Consider the following 18239-nt stretch of genomic DNA (forward strand, 5'->3'; position numbering starts at 1 on the left):
ACTTATTTCCACTTAGGGACGACATCAAAAGATCAATGTAGGATAAAAAACTTAAATCAAATAGTTTGGGGGGGGGGGGGGGGGGGGGTTAAAATTGCTGCAAGTTTTGTTTATCCAAAATCGATTTTACATGTATCCATATTGGTCAATCAATTTTTCCCAAATTAAGTTAAGAGGGGGTGGGGGTCAGTGAAAAAACTATGTGAATTAAGTTTTTTATCCTACATTGAACTTTTGATGTCGTCCCTTATCAAATGTGTTATTTTTCTATCCATCAGCTATTACAATAATTAACAGTTGCTTTCATTCGTTGCGTTGATTGATATAGTCAAGTGTTTGATTTTAATAATGTTTTATGGACTAATTCCCCCTTTTTGAATTTAATTCCTGATCAAATATGATGCTGCTCTATTCTTATTTTCGCTGCTAGAGTGTCAGCATATGTGATCCGCTGCTAGAGTTTCAGCATATGTGATCCGCTGCTAGAGTGTCAGCATATGTGATCCGCTGCTAGAGTGTCAGCATATGTGATCCTCTGCTAGAGTGTCAGCATATGTGATCCACTGCTAGAGTGTCAGCATATGTGATCCGCTGCTAGAGTGTCAGCATATGTGATCCGCTGCTAGTGTCAGCATATGTGATCCGCTGCTAGAGTGTCAGCATATGTGATCCGCTGCTAGTGTCAGCATATGTGATCCGCTGCTAGAGTGTCAGCATATGTGATCCGCTGCTAGAGTGTCAGCATATGTGATCCGCTGCTAGAGTGTCAGCATATGTGATCCGCTGCTAGTGTCAGCATATGTGATCCGCTGCTAGAGTGTCAGCATATGTGATCCGCTGCTAGAGTGTCAGCATATGTGATCCGCTGCTAGAGTGTCAGCATATGTGATCCGCTGCTAGAGTGTCAGCATATGTGATCCGCTGCTAGAGTGTCAGCATATGTGATCCGCTGCTAGTGTCAGCATATGTGATCCGCTGCTAGAGTGTCAGCATATGTGAACTACTGTTACAGTTATATGGTATGGGTAAGAGCAATAAGAAAAAAAAGGGGGGGGGGTGTCTATGCAAAAAGCGCCTGTGCACTATTGTGCTACTTGAGTATCATAATTTAACAGAACACGAATTGTATATTTTGGGAAGGTACAGAAACATTCCAAGAGCACACAGATTATGTAAAAAATGTGGAGTCCTAGATGACGAATTTCATTTCTTTTTGTATTGTAACATTAACATATCATTGCGTTCCAATTTTTTTGCTTATCTAAAAGACTATATACCATTATTTCAACAACTTGATGCATTTAATAAACTAAAACACATTCTAAACCCCATCCCTGAACTTGTTTGTCATATTGGAGTCTTTATTAAGCAGTCTTTAGAACTGAGGGGGTCAGACCCATGCCAGACAAGCTTATGATTGTGTTTTTTACATAAATTTAAAATTGAACTCTTGAAATATGTTCTATTATATCGTATTGTATTACATTGTATTGCATTGTATTTAAAATGTATAATTGTTTGTATTGCTTGACCCTTATGGGTGTAATTTTGCAATAAAGATTATATTATATTTCATTCTAACTAAAATGTAGCACTCGTTATATATAAAATTAAGAAGCTGTGGTATAAATACCAATGAGACAACTATCCACCAGAGACAAATCAAGTAGAAGTTAACATCTATCGGTAACTGTACGGTCTTCAACAATGAGCAAAACCCATACCGCATAGCAAGCCATAAAAGGCCCCGAAATGACAAATGTAAAACAATTCAAACGGGAAAACAGTCTGATTTATAAACAAAACAATAAACAGATATGTGACTCGTCTGTATGTAATGTTGATAGTATAATGCCAATGTTGATAGTATAATGCCAATGTTGATAGTATAATGCCAATGTTGATAGTATAATGCCAATGTTGATAGCCAATGTTGATAGTATAATGCCAATGTTGATAGCTAATTTTGATAGTATAATGCCAATGTTGATAGCTAATGTTGATAGTATAATGCCAATGTTGATAGCTAATGTTGATAGTATAATGCCAATGTTGATAGTATAATGCCAATGTTGATAGTATAATGCCAATGTTGATAGTATAATGCCAATGTTGATAGTATAATGCCAATGTTTATAGTATAATGCCAATGTTGATAGTATAATGCCAATGTTGATAGTATAATGCCAATGTTGATAGTATAATGCCAATGACAACTCTCCATCCAAGTCACAATTTGTAAAAGTAAACCATTATAGGTCGAAGTACGTAAGCTTGATTTTAATGTGCTAGCTCCGTGTAAGATCCCATAAAAAGACATATCACCTAATTCAATTGATAAAATAAGAATTTATTAGAATCATTTTCTGCACAGAACCCTAGAAAATTGTTGGAACATCTTCATTCTCCACCTGTAAAAATTCGTTTTATTTTGGCTAGGAGCACTAAAGAACATGTATGTGCTGAGTTTAGATTAGTAGTATCATTCTAATTAAGTTATGTACATTTGAATTTTACAGTAAACGATGGAACCGAAAATATTTCACAGCACAATACACAACAAACTATTCCTGACCTCTGCTAATGTAGATATACAAACAAACGAAAAACATATGGTTCAGATAGCTTGACCTAATACACATCAGTCGAGGTTCCATCCATTTTGAAAAGGGGGATTCCAACCCCCGGAACACCATGAAAAGTTCACATAATTGAAAAAAAAGGGGAGGGGGGGGGGGGGGTTCCCAACCCACCGGACCATCCCCTGGATTCGCACACGATCAAGATAGCTTGACGTTATGAAAAGGGAGCTACCATTTGATTTTTATAGGGGGGGGGGGGGGGGGCATTTGTTAAAGTAGTTCAGTGTCTGAAGTCCAAATATTTGTATCAAATAACACATACAGTGCTCCCACTCTTCTTCCCACAAAAGAGGGAGATGAAACGGAGGTGCTCACTTCTCTAAGTCCCATTTTTTTGTAATTGTTCCCCAGATCCAATCCCCCCCCCCCCCTATAACCCACATCCCCACTTTTTTACCCCTTATATTCTATATTCAAAAAGGGTGATTTAGAAAAAAACAAAACTTACTTAAATGTATTTGTACAAACCGCAAAATTGATCTATACGGTGCATATAAGAGCACGGACTGTCAAGGAGTTTTGAGCTGTGAAAGGGAAATAACTCGGATCTTTAATATTGGAAATTTTAACGTTTTTCAAGGTTTTGTGACATTTTCATGACAGGGGTAGAACGTCTTAGATGCAAGGTCTTTTTCTATGTTTTCAAAGTAGAGGGGGACCCTACACCTCAATTTTTACAAAAGACTGAGTTAAAATTGAGGACAAAATATAAAACATCACAGAAACAGAAAACTGTGGGTATCAGAAATTGTTAAGAAAAATTCACAAGCTCCGAGGACAAAAAAGTCATTCAATATATATATGAGAAATAAATTAAGTTAAGTGCTTTTTCTATATAGAATTAAATGCTCTTTCTCCTCTTTGTTAACCTGCTATCAAAATATCATAGGGTCTAGATGTGGAGTCATTCATCTCTGTATTCTTTATCTTTTTATGTTATTTTTCTCTGTTCTTTATATTTTTGCCAATTATTCTCTATTTTGTATATTATATTTTAGCACCCAATTATTCTCTATTCTTTTGTTTTTTTTGTTTTTTTTAGGGGTGGGTATTTTTCTCTTATTCTTTATTTTTTGAGGCCCATTCATTCTCTTCTTTCTTTTTTTTGCCAATTATTCTGTAGCATTGGCCCATTATTCTCGATTAAATAAATCCCATCCGAATCCACATAAAAAGACAAGTGTGATTACTCAAACAAATATTGAAACCTCCATCTGTTAATGTACTTGCCCTGAGTAAGTGTCCAATGTGCCTACACTAAGGAAGTGTTAATGTACCTGCCCTGAGTAAGTGTCCAATGTGCCTACACTAAGTGTTAATGTACCTGCCCTGAGTAAGTGTCCAATGCGCCTACACTGAGGAAGTGTTAATGTACCTGCCTTAAGTAAGTGTCCAATGTGCCTACACTAAGTAAGTGTTAATGTACCTGCCTTGAGTAAGTGTCCAATGTGCCTACACTAAGTAAGTGTTAATGTACCTGCCCTGAACAAGTGTCAGTTTGCCTACACTAAGTAAGTGTTAATGTACCTGCCCTGAACAAGTGTCAGTTTGCCTACACTAAGTAAGTGTTAATGTACCTGCCCTGAGTAAGTGTCCAATGTGCCTACACTAAGTAAGTGTTAATGTACCTGCCTTGAGTAAGTGTCCAATGTGCCTACAGTAAGTAAGTGTTAATGTACCTTCCCTGAGTAAGTGTACAATGTGCCAACACTAAGTAAGTGTTTATGTACCTGCCCTGAACAAGTGTCAGTTTGCCTATACTAAGTAGGTGTTAATGTACCTGCCCTGAGTAAGTGTCCAATGTGCCTACACTAAGTAGGTGTTAATGTACCTGCCCTGAACAAGTGTCCAATGTGCCTACACTAAGTAAGTGTTAATGTACCTGCCCTGAGTATGTGTCCAATGTGCCTACACTAAGTAAGTGTTAATGTACCTGCCCTGAGTAAGTGTCTAATGTGCCTACACTAAGTAAGTGTTAATGTACCTGCCCTGAGTAAGTGTCTAATGTGCCTACACTTAGTAAGTGTTAATGTACCTGCCCTGAGTATGTGTCCAATGTGCCTACACTAAGTAAGTGTTAATGTACCTGCCCTGAGTAAGTGTTCAATGTGCCTACACTAAGTAGGTGTTAATGTACCTCCCCTGAGTAAGTGTCCAATGTGCCTACACTAAGTAGGTGTTAATGTACCTACCCTGAGTAAGTGTCTAATGTGCCTACACTAAGTAAGTGTTAATGTACCTGCCCTGAGTAAGTGTCTAATGTGCCTACACTTAGTAAGTGTTTATGTACCTGCCCTGAACAAGTGTCAGTTTGCCTACACTAAGTAAGTGTTAATGTACCTGCCCTGAGTAAGTATTTTATGTGCCTACACTAAGTAAGTGTTAATGTACCTGCCCTGAGTAAGACTTAGTGTCCAATTCGCCTACACTAAGTGTTTATATACCTGCCCTGAACAAGTGTCAGTTTGCCTACACTAAGTAAGTGTTAATGTACTTGCCCTGAGTAAGTGTCCAATGTGCCTACAGTTAGTAAGTGTTAATGTACCTGCCCTGAGTAAGTGTCCAATGTGCCTACACTAAGTAAGTGTAAATGTACTTGCCCTGAGTAAAAGTCCAATGTGCCTACACTAAGTAAGTATTTATGTACCTGCCCTGAACAAGTGTCAGTTTGCCTATACTAAGTAAGTGTTAATGTACCTGCCCTGAATAAGTGTCCAATGTGCTTACACTAAGTAAGTGTTAATGTACCTGCCCTGAGTAAGTGTCCAATGTGCCTACACTAAGTAAGTGTTAATGTACCTGCCCTGAACAAGTGTCAGTTTGCCTACACTAAGTAAGTGTTAATGTACCTGCCCTGAGTAAGTGTCCAATGTGCCTACACTAAGTAAGTGTTTATGTTCCTGCCCTGAGTAAGTGTCCAATGTGCCAACACTAAGTAAGTGTTAATGTACCTGCCCTGAGTAAGTGTCTAATGTGCCTACACTAAGTAAGTGTTAATGTACCTGCCTTGAGTAAGTGTCCAATGTGCCTACAGTAAGTAAGTGTTAATGTACTTGCCCTGAGTAAGTGTCCAATGTGCCTACAGTTAGTAAGTGTTAATGTACCTGCCCTGAGTAAGTGTCCAATGTGCCTACACTAAGTAAGTGTTAATGTACCTGCCCTGAGTAAGTGTCCAATGTGCCTACACTAAGTAAGTATTTATGTACCTGCCCTGAACAAGTGTCAGTTTTCCTATACTAAGTAGGTGTTAATGTACCTGCCCTGAATAAGTGTCCAATTTGTCTACACTAAGTAAGTGTTAATGTACCTCCCCTGAGTAAGTGTCCAATGTGCCTACACTAAGGCAGTGTTAATGTACCTGCCCTGAGTAAGTGTCCAATGTGCCTACACTAAGTAAGTGTTAATGTACCTGCCCTGAGTAAGTGTCCAATGTGCCTACACTAAGTAAGTGTTAATGTACCTGCCCTGAACAAGTGTCAGTTTGCCTACACTAAGTAAGTGTTAATGTACCTGCCCTGAGTAAGTGTCCAATGTGCCTACACTAAGTGTTAATGTACCTGCCCTGAGTAAGTGTCTAATGTTCCTACACTAAGTAAGCGTTAATGTACCTGCCCTGAGTAAGTGTCCAATGTGCCTACACTAAGTAAGTGTTAATGTACCTGCCCTGAGTAAGTGTCCAATGTGCCTACACTAAGTAAGTGTTAATGTACTTGCCCTGAGTAAGTGTCTAATGTGCCTACATTAAATAAGTGTTAATGTACCTGCCCTGAGTAAGTGTCCAATGTGCCAACACTAAGTAAGTGTTAATGTACCTGCCCTGAGTAAGTATCCAATGTGCCAACACTAAGTAAGTGTTAATGTTCCTGCCCTGAGTAAGTGTCCAATGTGCCTACACTAAGTAAGTGTTAATGTACTTGCCCTGAGTAAGTGTCTAATGTGCCTACATTAAATAAGTGTTAATGTACCTGCCCTGAGTAAGTGTCCAATGTGCCAACACTAAGTAAGTGTTAATGTACCTGCCCTGAGTAAGTATCCAATGTGCCAACACTAAGTAAGTGTTAATGTTCCTGCCCTGAGTAAGTGTCCAATGTGCCTACACTAAGTAAGTGTTAATGTACCTGCCCTGAGTAAGTGTCTAATGTGCCTACATTAAATAAGTGTTAATGTACCTGCCCTGAGTAAGTGTCCAATGTGCCTACACTAAGTAAGTGTTAATGTACTTGCCCTGAGTAAGTGTCTAATGTGCCTACATTAAATAAGTGTTAATGTACCTGCCCTGAGTAAGTGTCCAATGTGCCAACACTAAGTAAGTGTTAATGTACCTGCCCTGAGTAAGTGTCCAATGTGCCTACACTAAGTAAGTGTTTATGTACCTGCCCTGAGTAAGTGCCAATGTGCCTACACTAAGTAAGTGTTAATGTTCCTGCCCTGAGTAAGTGTCTAATGTGCCTACACTAAGTAATTGTTTATGTACCTGCCCTGAGTAAGTGTCCAATGTGCCAACACTAAGTAAGTGTTAATGTACCTGCCCTGAGTAAGTGTCCAATGTGCCTACACTAAGTAAGTGTTTATGTACCTGCCCTGAGTAAGTGCCAATGTGCCTACACTAAGTAAGTGTTAATGTTCCTGCCCTGAGTAAGTGTCTAATGTGCCTACATTAAATAAGTGTTAATGTACCTGCCCTGAGTAAGTGTCCAATGTGCCAACACTAAGTAAGTGTTAATGTACCTGCCCTGAGTAAGTGTCCAATGTGCCTACACTAAGTAAGTGTTTATGTACCTGCCCTGAGTAAGTGTCAATTTGCCTACACTAAGTAAGTGTTAATGTACTTGCCCTGAGTAAGTGTCCAATGTGCCTACACTAAGTAATTGTTTATGTACCTGCCCTGAGTAAGTGCCAATGTGCCTACACTAAGTAAGTGTTAATGTACTTGCCCTGAGTAAGTGTCTAATGTGCCTACATTAAATAAGTGTTAATGTACCTGCCCTGAGTAAGTGTCCAATGTGCCAACACTAAGTAAGTGTTAATGTACCTGCCCTGAGTAAGTATCCAATGTGCCAACACTAAGTAAGTGTTAATGTTCCTGCCCTGAGTAAGTGTCCAATGTGCCTACACTAAGTAAGTGTTAATGTACCTGCCCTGAGTAAGTGTCTAATGTGCCTACATTAAATAAGTGTTAATGTACCTGCCCTGAGTAAGTGTCCAATGTGCCTACACTAAGTAAGTGTTAATGTACTTGCCCTGAGTAAGTGTCTAATGTGCCTACATTAAATAAGTGTTAATGTACCTGCCCTGAGTAAGTGTCCAATGTGCCTACACTAAGTAAGTGTTAATGTACTTGCCCTGAGTAAGTGTCCAATTTGCTTACACTAAGTAATTGTTAATGTACCTGCCCTGAGTAAGTGTCCAATGTGCCTACACTAAGTAAGTGTTAATGTACCTGCCTTGAGTAAGTGTCCAATGTGCCTACACTAAGTAAGTGTTAATGTACCTGCCCTGAGTAAGTGTCCAATGTGCCAACACTAAGTAAGTGTTAATGTACTTGCCCTGAGTAAGTGTCCAATGTGCCTACACTAAGTAAGTGTTTATGTACCTGCCCTGAGTAAGTGCCAATGTGCCTACACTAAGTAAGTGTTAATGTTCCTGCCCTGAGTAAGTGTCCAATGTGCCTACACTAAGTAGGCGTTAATGTACCTGCCCTGAGTAAGTGTCCAATGTGCCTACACTAAGTAAGTGTTAATGTACCTGCCCTGAGTAAGTGTCAATTTGCCTACACTAAGTAAGTGTTAATTTACCTGCCCTGAGTAAGTGTCCAATGTGCCAACACTAAGTAAGTGTTAATGTACCTGCCCTGAGTAAGTGTCAATTTGCCTACACTAAGTAAGTGTTAATGTACTTGCCCTGAGTAAGTGTCCAATGTGCCAACACTAAGTAAGTGTTAATGTACCTGCCCTGAACAAGTGCCAGTTTGCCTACACTAAGTAAGTGTTAATGTTCCTGCCCTGAGTAAGTGTCTAATGTGCCTACATTAAATAAGTGTTAATGTACCTGCCCTGAGTAAGTGTCCAATGTGCCTACACTAAGTAAGTGTTAATGTACCTGCCCTGAACAAGTGTCAGTTTGCCTACACTAAGTAAGTGTTAATGTTCCTGCCCTGAGTAAGTGTCCAATGTGCCAACACTAAGTAAGTGTTAATGTACCTGCCCTGAGTAAGTGTCAATTTGCCTACACTAAGTAAGTGTTAATGTACTTGCCCTGAGTAAGTGTCCAATGTGCCAACACTAAGTAAGTGTTAATGTACCTGCCCTGAGTAAGTGTCAATTTGCCTACACTAAGTAAGTGTTAATGTACTTGCCCTGAGTAAGTGTCCAATGTGCCAACACTAAGTAAGTGTTAATGTACCTGCCCTGAACAAGTGCCAGTTTGCCTACACTAAGTAAGTGTTAATGTTCCTGCCCTGAGTAAGTGTCTAATGTGCCTACATTAAATAAGTGTTAATGTACCTGCCCTGAGTAAGTGTCCAATGTGCCTACACTAAGTAAGTGTTAATGTACCTGCCCTGAGTAAGTGTCCAATGTGCCTACACTAAGTAAGTGTTAATGTACCTGCCCTGAATAAGTGTCAATATGCTTACACTAAGTAATTGTTAATGTACCTGCCCTGAATAAGGAACTTGATCATTAATTTTGAGTTGATGGTGAATCTTTTGCAAGTATCAACACATCACAGCCTTTTTTTTCGTTTAAACATTTTTTCACTAGTCAGAACACTACCAGGAGTATTAAGGTGTGACATGGTCTTTTCTGTTTATTTTTGGTGTTGGGTACCTGTCTCAGTGACATGGTCTTTTCTGTTTATTTTTGGTGTTGGGTACCTGTCTCAGTGACATGGTCTTTTCTGTTTATTTTTGGTGTTGGGTACGTCTCAGTGACATGGTCTTCTCTGTTTATTTTTGGTGTTGGGTACCTGTCTCAGTGACATGGTTCTCTCTGTTTATTTTTGGTGTTGGGTACCTGTCTCAGTGACATGGTTCTCTCTGTTTATTTTTGGTGTGGGGTACCTGTCTCAGTGACATGGTCTTTTCTGTTTATTTTTGGTGTTGGGTTCCTGTCTCAGTGGCATGCATCCCACATCTCTTTTTTATCAAACAAAAAATAATTAATGCTCACATACAGAAACATTTTGCCAAATAGACCACTCATGATAACATACACATTTAAAACAGATATAGGTCTAGAAATTTTGATAGTATAATAGATATGTTGAAATTAAAATAGCAATACTTTCACATGTAAACTATGTGGTATGGGTTTTGCTCATAGTTGAAGGCCATACAGTGACCTATAATTCTTAACTTCTATGGCATTTTGTCTCTGGGGGAGAGTTGTCTTATTGGCAATCATACCACATTTTCTTATTTTTGTATTATATGAATAACATTTAAAGTTAATGAATCATGAACGAAAGTGCATTCCAAAAAAAAATAAATGGAGAATGTGTCCCCATGGACACAGATGATGCTCCCGCTTGCATACAACATTATAAAGGAACAATACAAGTGATGCTACCCAAATTTGTACTTGATCTGAGTTTTGTGGTAATAAGTATTGTGTAAAGGTTTCATACTGTTTGGTTGGGGCAAACTTAAGTTACAGAACGGAAACTAAAAATTTTGCATTTTTCGATTTATAAAGGGGCATAACTCCATAATGATTAAAGTGACACCACCAAAATTGAACTTGATCTGTGTTTTGTGATAAAAAGCATTGTGTATAAGTTTCACAACATTTGGTTGAGGCAAACTTCAGTTAGAGAACGGAAACTAAACATTTTGCAATTTTTCCATTTATAAAGGGGCATAACTCTAGAACGTTTAAAGTGACACCACTAAAATTCAATATTGATCTGTGTTTTGTGGTAATAAGCATTGTGTATAATTTTCATAACATTTGGTTGAGGCAAACTTAAGTTAGAGAAAGGAAACTAAATTTTTTTTTACTTTTCCATTTATAAAGGGGCATAACTCTAGAACAGTTAGAGTGATGCTACCAAAATTCAAACCTGATCTGTATTTTGTGGTAATAAGCATTGTGTATAAGTTTCATAACATTTAGTTGAGGCAAACTCAAGTTAGAGAACCGAAACCAATTTTGGGACGTACGTACGTACAAGGGTAAAACTTAATGCCCCCTCCGCTACGGCAGGGGCATAAAAAGAACATGGAAATGAGAAATACCAATGCTAATACAAATGTCATTGACTTAACATAGGTGGTTCCCCTAAACTCAAACTTTAAAATGTAAAATGCTATTACAACTGCATGCTAAATATCATTGATCTAACACTAGTGGTTCCTCTTAAACTGACCTAATCACAAATTAATACCTTGTTGATGCGCCTTCCTGAAAATGTACCCCAAAGTCTGGCATTCACAACTTCATGGAAAAAAAAACATAACCAGTATAGCTAAGGATTCCTTTGTCATAATTCTGTTGACTTTTTATTTCTGAAATGTTTGCTTCTTTAGTTTTACCTGACTGGGGTTGAAGTTTTTAAATTTACAAAATTGCCTCATTAAAATAAACTAATACAGCAACTTTAAACAATATTTAATCAACAAGTATATATATATATATAACTATGTAATACAGATAATGAATGATTATTATAGTTTTATCATCACCTCCTAACGACTACAGAATATCATAATGTAATGTCCATAGATTTATGGGTTCACACCACAGAGCTCACTGAAAATAAGAAAAATCTTTTTATTTTAATATTTTACAACTATATCCTTAAGTTTTTGTAAAGTTTGTCTCTATGGTAACTATTTCAACAGACTGAATAGTGATACCAATGTTAAGAAGATAACATATTCTCGTCCAAGAGGTCATTTGTAACTATAGTAGAGTTTTACTAGGTAATGAGATGAGTCAAAATTGGTTTAAAGTCTGCAGAAAAAATAAAAGTTAAAGAGACAAATGTTTAATACAGTACACACAAGGAGATTAAGTCAAAAATCACTTTTGCCGTTTTGGAGTGATTTATGGTGAAACAGGGTGATTGCTGATGATTTGTGGTGATGAAATTTATGACCTTGCCATAAATTTCTATAAAATATGAAAATATTTTAGAGTGATTCTTCATGGATCACCAGCAGTCACTGTAAAAAATCATTTTTGTTGGTGTGGAGTGGTTCACTGTGAAACAAGGTGATTGTTGGTGATTTGGAGTAATACCATTTATGACCCTGTGATATACTTTCTTCTGAATATACAGAGAGGTAACTCAAAGTGAATCACCATGGATCACCAGCATTCACTGTATAAAATCTAGCTGTTCAGAGTGATTCAGGGTGATCCATGGTTTTTTGAGGTGTTTTCATTCTGATTTGTGATCCAGTGTAACACTTTCTATAGAATATGAAGACAAGAATGATTTGTCTCAACCCCTTGTATGTACTGTAGATTATTTTAAGAACAATATCCTCTTGTTAACATTTAAACTTTAGTAAAGATGAATTATAACAGTTCATATTATTTATGCCAAGTTTTACGTGGATAATTTCCGTCAGATTATTTTAAGAAAAAAATATCTTCTAAGATGTGACTTTCTTCTTGTTCCTCTTTAGTACTCTCGTCGTCATACAAGTTTTGGTCACGGACAGATTTACGAGTTAATGAACTACGGACTCCAGGACTGGTTTTCAGTCTTCCTTCCAGACTGGTTATCTTGCTGACAGATTTAGGGTTAGGACTGTGGTAGCTCCCAGACAGAAGAGGACTTGACAGGTCTTCATCAAGGGAGTTAACTATGTCGACTACTGATAATGTCTTGTCTCTGAAAAATATATACGATACAAAACTAGGAATTCCATGGTTATAGTTTGTTGCTGTGTATCATATTTGTTTTTCGTTCATTATTTTGTACATAAATCAGGCCATTAGTTTTCTCTTTTGAATTGTTTTACATTTGTCATTTCGGGGCCTTTTATAGTTGACTATGAGGTAAGGGTTTTACTCATTGTTGAAGGCCGTATGGTGACCTATAGTTGTTAATTTCTGTGTCATTTGGTCTCTTGTGGAGTGTTGTCTCATTAGCAATCATACACATCTTCTTATTTTTATATTCCAACATGTATATACTTTAAACTAGTGTTGTCAAAGGTTCAATGACGAACTCTTGGAAAGACCGAATATTGACTAACCAAAATGTCAACTGATTAATCTGAACTTTTTTTTCCAATTTTAATAGATGTGATAAAATCGTGAATTGAAATCATTAATAATGTTAAATATCAAAACCAATCATGATCAATTTTGGAACAGTTCTAACTTAAGTGTTCAACAAAATATAAAATTTTCATATAATGAAGACATAATCTTTCAATCAGTTTAATTGAGGTCTGGAGCTGTCATGTCAGTAACTGCTAGTAGTAATTTTTTAATGTATTTTGATCATTGTCATTTTGCTAAATTTCTTCTGTTACTCTGTTACTCCTTTTAAACTGAGTTTTACTGTACATATAGTGTTTTTTTTTTCCAAATTGGCTTGCCGTAATGTATAGGGGAAGGGTTGAGATCTCATAAAACATGTTTAACCCTGCCACATTTTTTGCGCCTGTCCCAAGTCAGAAACCTCTGGCCTTTGTTAGTTTTGTATGTTTATTTAATTTTGGTTCATTTATATGTTACAGAGTTTAGTGTGATGTCCATTTTTCCTGAACTAGTATATATTTTTTTAAGTGAACAGCTGAAGCCTGCATCCAGGTGAGGGATTTTCTTGCTGTGTTGATAACCCATTGGTGGCCTTCAGCTGTTTTCTGCTCTTTGGGCGGGTTGTTGTCTCTCTGACATATTCCCCGTTTCCATTCTAAATTTTATTGTATGCCGAAAAAAAACGCAAAATGCAAGCATCCTTGATAATACGTGCTTCCCATAATCTAAATGGTACCCTTGAAAAAAGTGAATCAACAGTACTTCAATAAGCAGTTCTTACCCTGGAACTTTTACAGCAGGTGATAAATTACTTCGTCCTCTATTTGCAGGTAAGGGCAAGTTACCCTGTCTACTAACACCAGGAGACCTGTAAAAAAAGACCAAAATATATTTAGGAGTAAAATGTTTAAGACTTATGAAGTATACTTAGAACATGGGAAAAATCACATCAATTATGTTCTATTTCTTCTGTAACTTTGAAAAGGCCTTTAGTTATTTGTCTGTAAAACAAACTCCAAATCATTTAAAAATACTGCAAACAAGAAAGAGGACATGTTTCCCCTTGCTTAACCCTTTTATTGTATTGAATAAAACATTCAGGAAACCAAAGTTGGACCAAGATGAACAACAATTTGAAATCATAGATTGCTGAAATTGTGATTCTAGGGTCAACAGGGCTGTGCAGTATAACTAACCGAATTAGACTTATCACTGGGTTTGTACATACATGAGCAACACGACAGGTGCCACATGTGGAGCAGGATCTGCTCACCCTCCTGAAGCACCTGAGATCACCCCTGGTTATTGGTTTGGTTTGTGTTGCTCAGTCTTTTGTTTTCTATGTTGTGTTTGTGTACTGTTGTTTATCTGTCGGTCTTTTTCTTTTTCAGTCATTGTGATGTTAGTTTATTTTCGACTTATGAGTTGAATGTCCCTTTGGTATCTTTCACCTCTCTTTTCAACACAACTAATTGAATAGTTCATAACTAAATCATGTTGTAAAAAATACCATTTGTCGATAATATTGGCTATGATAATATTCAATAATGCAAAAAAATAATGTAAATAAACAGCTACGCCAAGAGTGCATATTATTCCCTTATTTTTGCATATTGTAATACATGTAGTTGCAAAAATAAAATCGGATATGTAGAAGTGAAGTAGTCAGAAGCAAATAAAATGGCTCAATAGAAAAACTTGCATGAAGATAGCCTAAGATGTATAAATATTGTTTCAAATATGACTGTGTAAAATGTCCCATAACTCTGGAATGACAAACCAGAAAATTCTAAAAATCAAAAGCATTCACCAATCCCAACAACAGTGGTGAGATTGTAAAACAATTTATCCAACAATACTAAAGATAGTGCATGACATTTAAAAAATTCCTTTTATTTATCTGATGTTCAAAGTCCCATAACTCTGGAATGACTAATTGGATTTTTTTTTTTGGAAAACAGTGCGTTACATTCACCTATTCTAATAAAAAATAAATCCCTGTAACTCAGGAACAACATGGCCAAAAAAAGTTAAAAGCTTTCTTCTGTCAATCCTAATGTGCTAAAATTACCTGAGAATTAGTTACAGCAAATTTAAGTGATCATACTAAGTGTGGACAGACAGACAGACAGACGAATATTGGTATATCATAATACATTCTGTCTTCATCGGGCAGATGTAAAATGGTAATGTTTGGAGATAGATGTCAATCTTTTTCTGATCAATTCTTAAAATAAATGAAAAGAAATGGTGCATACCATCTGTTTAAAAAGGGGGGGGGGGCACAGGGCTTTCTGTCATAAAAACATAAAACTATTCAATATTTTGATTGGTTGATTCTGGAGTCCAGATATGATAAATATACTTAAATATTTTTATGACCACAACCAACCAGGGAGTCATAAAGAGGTTTTTCTGTTCAGTCAAAATCCATGACAGCTTAAGTATACATTTTACATGATTGTTGATGATTACCTTGGACTCATGGAAGCAAGATTTGATGTGACCTCTGTCATCTTATCAATAAACTTGTTTACATCCCTTTTAGTAGGAGTTAATTGGTCGTCATAGTTACTGGGCTGTAACACTCTAGAAATGCTTGTACCAACATCATATCTAGAAGGGGTGTGTAGGACGTCCTCTGCTAGGTTAGGATATTCCATTCTACTGATGCTGGTTCCAATATCAACTCTAGGAGGGGAGATAGGAATGTTAGCTTGGACAGAACATTCCATTCTAGATATACTGGTACCTTTTTCTGCTGTAGGTGGGGTACGAGGTAGGGGTGAAGTGGCGATGGAATGGCGTGATATTCTTCCTGGAAAACACACAAAATAATAAGGGATCATAGATTTATTCTTATGAGGAAGCTCCGAGCATGCTTGGAGGATGCTCGGAGCTTTTTAAGTTTATGTGACAATAATTATCATGATCCATTAAGATGTCAATCAAATCTACACAACTTCTATAATAAGGAAAGTAAAGCATTATAGAGGAAGCTCAATTAACACCTGTGTAAACATCTGGTCTATTTAAATACATTTTGCATGAAATTTAAAAAAACTATAAAATAGATTAGAAATTCTTCAACAGTACTGTGTCATGCTTGGAAAGAAATCTCAAGTCTCCACAAAAAGTAAAAGTGATTTAAATAATTACTTATTAAATTTAATAATAATTCCTTTTTTTATATATATTAAAAAAAAAACTCTCAAATTTTTATAATTAGATGATTTGATTTAAATATAGTTTATAATATGCTACATAAAAGTTATCAAGACACAAACAACAGTCAGGGGGGTGATACTAAACAAGTTATTTTTTTAGTTACTTATATATAGGTATTTTTTGTTTTTAAAAATTATTTGATAACTCAATAGTTATTTTACAACGTCAAAAGAAGCATGGACTAAATGTAGTTTTTAAGAATTTTTATATCATTTCATTAAATACAATTAAGTATTTGTACAATTGAGATGAGTATAGAGAGGTTACTTTAAAAATAATGACAAAAATATTACTTTTATAAATTATTTTATACATCTTTGAAAAACTTAGTACTTACAATTATTTAAGGAACATATGTAATTGTTTTTGATTAAGATTACAAATTATAAATAACTTCAAGTCTTAATTAAATCACAAGGTTCCATCTATTTATATCTGTCTATCTCTAAGATTTTAAGGGAAAATGATATTTTGATAGCCCCAAGAGACCAATCTTTGACCAAGAAGTGTGGTGCAGAAAGGCAATTAGTGTTTCAGGAGGATTTAAATAGTTTTATATTTCACCAGGAAAACAAACCAGATGTCTGTAAAAATTTCTTAAAGCTAGTGTATGAATGAACACCTATAAAAATAATATTAACAGAAGTTACTTATTCATGATATAGAAGTAATATTTGAAACAGCTTCATTTTCAACATAACTTGTATAGGTAATTTTGAAAATTACTTGTTTAAGTAATGGCTCTAACTAAACAATGGTAATAAGTTTTTTTATAAAATAGTATAACTTAGTTCTTATATAGAAAATATGGCTACTTTAGGAAAAGTTGAGGGGTAATACCACCATTGTTTTCCTTCTAGTACGTCTCTCTTTAATTGGCATTTTTATAAATTGTGCGGATTTGGCTTTGTTTTAAATAAAGAAATACTTGGCATGAGTAAAGTTTTATCCTGTCCTGTACTTTAGTGAAAATCTAACATAAAATTGTTTTCCCTTATCAGTCTTTGTTTAATTGGTATTTAAAAAAATAAATGTGCAGAATTTATCTATGTTTTAAATAAAGAATTACTTGACATGAGTAAAGTTTTATCCTGTCCTGTACTATAGTAACAATACAACAAAACATCAACAGAAGTTAACCAATCAAAATCTCTCCCCCTTTTTTTTACCTGTTTTACAAGCTTTAGCTGCCATGTCCCCTAAAATTTCCAAAATATTTATAGAACACCAAATAATTTTTTTTTATTGCTTTGAAACACCCAAGATACATGTTTACGTCTCAAAAACACTTTTCTGCAATGAAATGGAGGGTTAATTTCCAACAACTGTCAAATTAAATGAAATATAAAAAAAAATCAACCCTTTTTCGCATGAAACTGAATGTACTATGTTTTGGTAGTATGGTTATAAATCAATAACCATAGTTTGTGTCTTTGATGACTTTTGTAGTATAAATTTAAAATATATTTATATTTAAATATCAAATTTGATTATTTTTTTTGTATTGAAAAAGAATGATAATTATTAAGAAAATGTTTTAAAAACATTTTCTTTCTATGAGGACTTGATAATTCTTTCCAAGCATTGTACAGTACTATTGAAGAATTTCTCATCTATTTTATAGTTTTGTAAAATTTCATGCAAAATTATTTGAATGGACCAGATGTTTACACAGGTGTAAATTGAGCTTCCTCTATAATGCTCTACTTTCCTTATTATAGAAGTGCTATAGATTTGATTGACATTTTAATGGATCATGATAATTATTGTCACATAAACTGCTGAGAAGAGCCTACTTAAAAAGCTCTGAGCATCCTCCGAGCATGCTCAGAGCTTCCTCGTCAGAATAAATCTATGATCCCTAAGAATGTTACTTGTTGATTGTGATAATTTTCCCATTGCTGATCAGAATGACCTGAGAGTTATCTCCCTTCATTGCCTTCTCACCTGTAAAATACAATTATGAAAATCCTACAAAAGTTTATTTCTTTTACCTCAAACAATCAATTTAGATTTAAATAAAATGAGGAACTTCTATATATAACAATCAATTTAGATTTAAATAAAATGAGCAACTTTAATATATAAAACAGGTGATCATATCCTAATTAAAAATGTTCGCTGCTCTGTTTCAAAGTAACAAGCTTTT

General features: G+C 35.7%; 1 protein-coding gene and 1 long non-coding RNA gene across 3 annotated transcripts in view; one reads left to right on the forward strand and one right to left on the reverse strand.

Annotated features, from left to right (window-relative positions):
- LOC127731770 (uncharacterized) overlaps positions 1-18239 on the forward strand; it is a 243318-nt gene that overhangs the window by 208774 nt on the left and 16305 nt on the right. The window lies entirely within an intron of this gene.
- The window catches only part of LOC127731747 (protein hinderin-like), a 38048-nt gene continuing 31043 nt past the window's right edge, over positions 11235-18239 (reverse strand). For both annotated transcript variants that reach the window (XM_052240583.1, XM_052240584.1), the window contains 3 exons: positions 15338-15680; positions 13644-13730; positions 11235-12485 (listed from right to left, as the gene is read on the reverse strand). In XM_052240583.1, the coding sequence (XP_052096543.1) occupies positions 12221-12485; positions 13644-13730; positions 15338-15680 (695 nt within the window). In that variant the 3' untranslated portion in view covers positions 11235-12220. The remainder of the gene's footprint in view (positions 12486-13643; positions 13731-15337; positions 15681-18239) is intronic.

The sequence above is a fragment of the Mytilus californianus genome, unplaced genomic scaffold (genome assembly GCF_021869535.1).
Source record: "Mytilus californianus isolate M0D057914Y unplaced genomic scaffold, xbMytCali1.0.p SCAF_20, whole genome shotgun sequence".
NCBI lineage: Eukaryota > Metazoa > Mollusca > Bivalvia > Mytilida > Mytilidae > Mytilus > Mytilus californianus.